Source organism: Galeopterus variegatus, unplaced genomic scaffold (assembly GCF_000696425.1).
Source record: "Galeopterus variegatus unplaced genomic scaffold, G_variegatus-3.0.2 Scaffold21712, whole genome shotgun sequence".
Taxonomy (NCBI): Eukaryota; Metazoa; Chordata; class Mammalia; order Dermoptera; family Cynocephalidae; genus Galeopterus; species Galeopterus variegatus.
In genome coordinates this window covers 7,471-8,480 of record NW_007747823.1, presented here as the reverse complement: position 1 = coordinate 8,480, position 1,010 = coordinate 7,471, and the positions used below count along the sequence as shown (strand labels likewise).

Genomic DNA, 1,010 nt, shown 5'->3' with positions numbered 1-1,010 from the left:
ATTTGAGCCTGCATGGATTCAGCCACCAATGGTGACACATGCTGTGCTCCTCGGCATCATCCACACGTCTGAGTTGATTTGTCCAGTCAGAGCTGAGGCCCCACACGGAGAATGCACGTTTTTGTCTCTGTGCCACTTTTCTCCCGCTCACCCTCTGACCTTTAAATAGTAGTTCCAGGTTCATGCAAAGACCACTAAGTACACAGAGCTGACCATGCTGTCACTATCCACGTTCTAGCATGTAGAAGGTGATGTCCCACCAAAGGCAGAGAAGGGATATAGGAAGCCAGAAGATGGGGTAAGATAGGCCCTTCTCACCTGCCAGGAGTATCCACTGTTGGCTTCCTGTTCATCTTCTGTGATCCGGCCCTCATAGGGGCCAAAGTGCAGACCCAACGGCAGATCGGATGCCTCATTCCATACTCCAAGCCCGGCCTCAGGGATGCCCGATGGCCCAATTCTCAGCCCAGGGGGCAAAGTGAGGGCTGAGCGGTCGGGATGCCCCTTGTCCACTACAGTGTCCTTTACAAATGTAGGGGGTCCATGAGCCGGACAGCTGTCGATGAAGATGTTCTGGCATTTCTCACAATCTGGAGGCGAGAGCAGCAGGGATTTGGAAAAGTATAGTGCATGTTCCTGGATATAAAGAGCTTCAGAATGAGCCCAGCAGTTACATAATTTAGCCTCAATCCTGTATTCCAAGCCACCAGAGTAAAGGAATGACTTGGGGTCAAACAACAAGAGAAAATTATTGTACCGGGACATAGCCTTCTCCATGAGTGGGCCAAAAGGGTCACTTACACAGGTAGTCATCATCCTGAGGCTCATCGACCTCTTTGTATGCATGACCCTTCCTTTCTCGCAGGCTATACGTCTTCACTTCAATCTCCTTTCTCTTGAGTTCTACATTGGAGAAGAGTAATTGAGTGAAGTTAGGAGTCTGGAGTGTTTGTTCCTGTTTTGTCAGAAAATGTGAAATCTCTTACCATCAAATTATCGTCTATCCTTCT

At 48.9% G+C, this 1,010-nt stretch overlaps 1 protein-coding gene across 1 annotated transcript in view; it reads right to left on the bottom strand.

Moving 5' to 3' along the window:
• Positions 1-318: 318 nt before the first annotated feature.
• The window catches only part of LOC103583327 (probable histone-lysine N-methyltransferase PRDM7), a gene marked incomplete at its 3' end in the record, with an annotated part of 2,073 nt that continues 1,381 nt past the window's right edge, over positions 319-1,010 (bottom strand). Inside the window, exons 2-3 of the mRNA XM_008564674.1 lie at positions 802-903; positions 319-590 (exon numbers count right to left, since the gene is read on the bottom strand). Coding sequence (XP_008562896.1) covers positions 319-590; positions 802-903 — 374 coding nt within the window. The remainder of the gene's footprint in view (positions 591-801; positions 904-1,010) is intronic.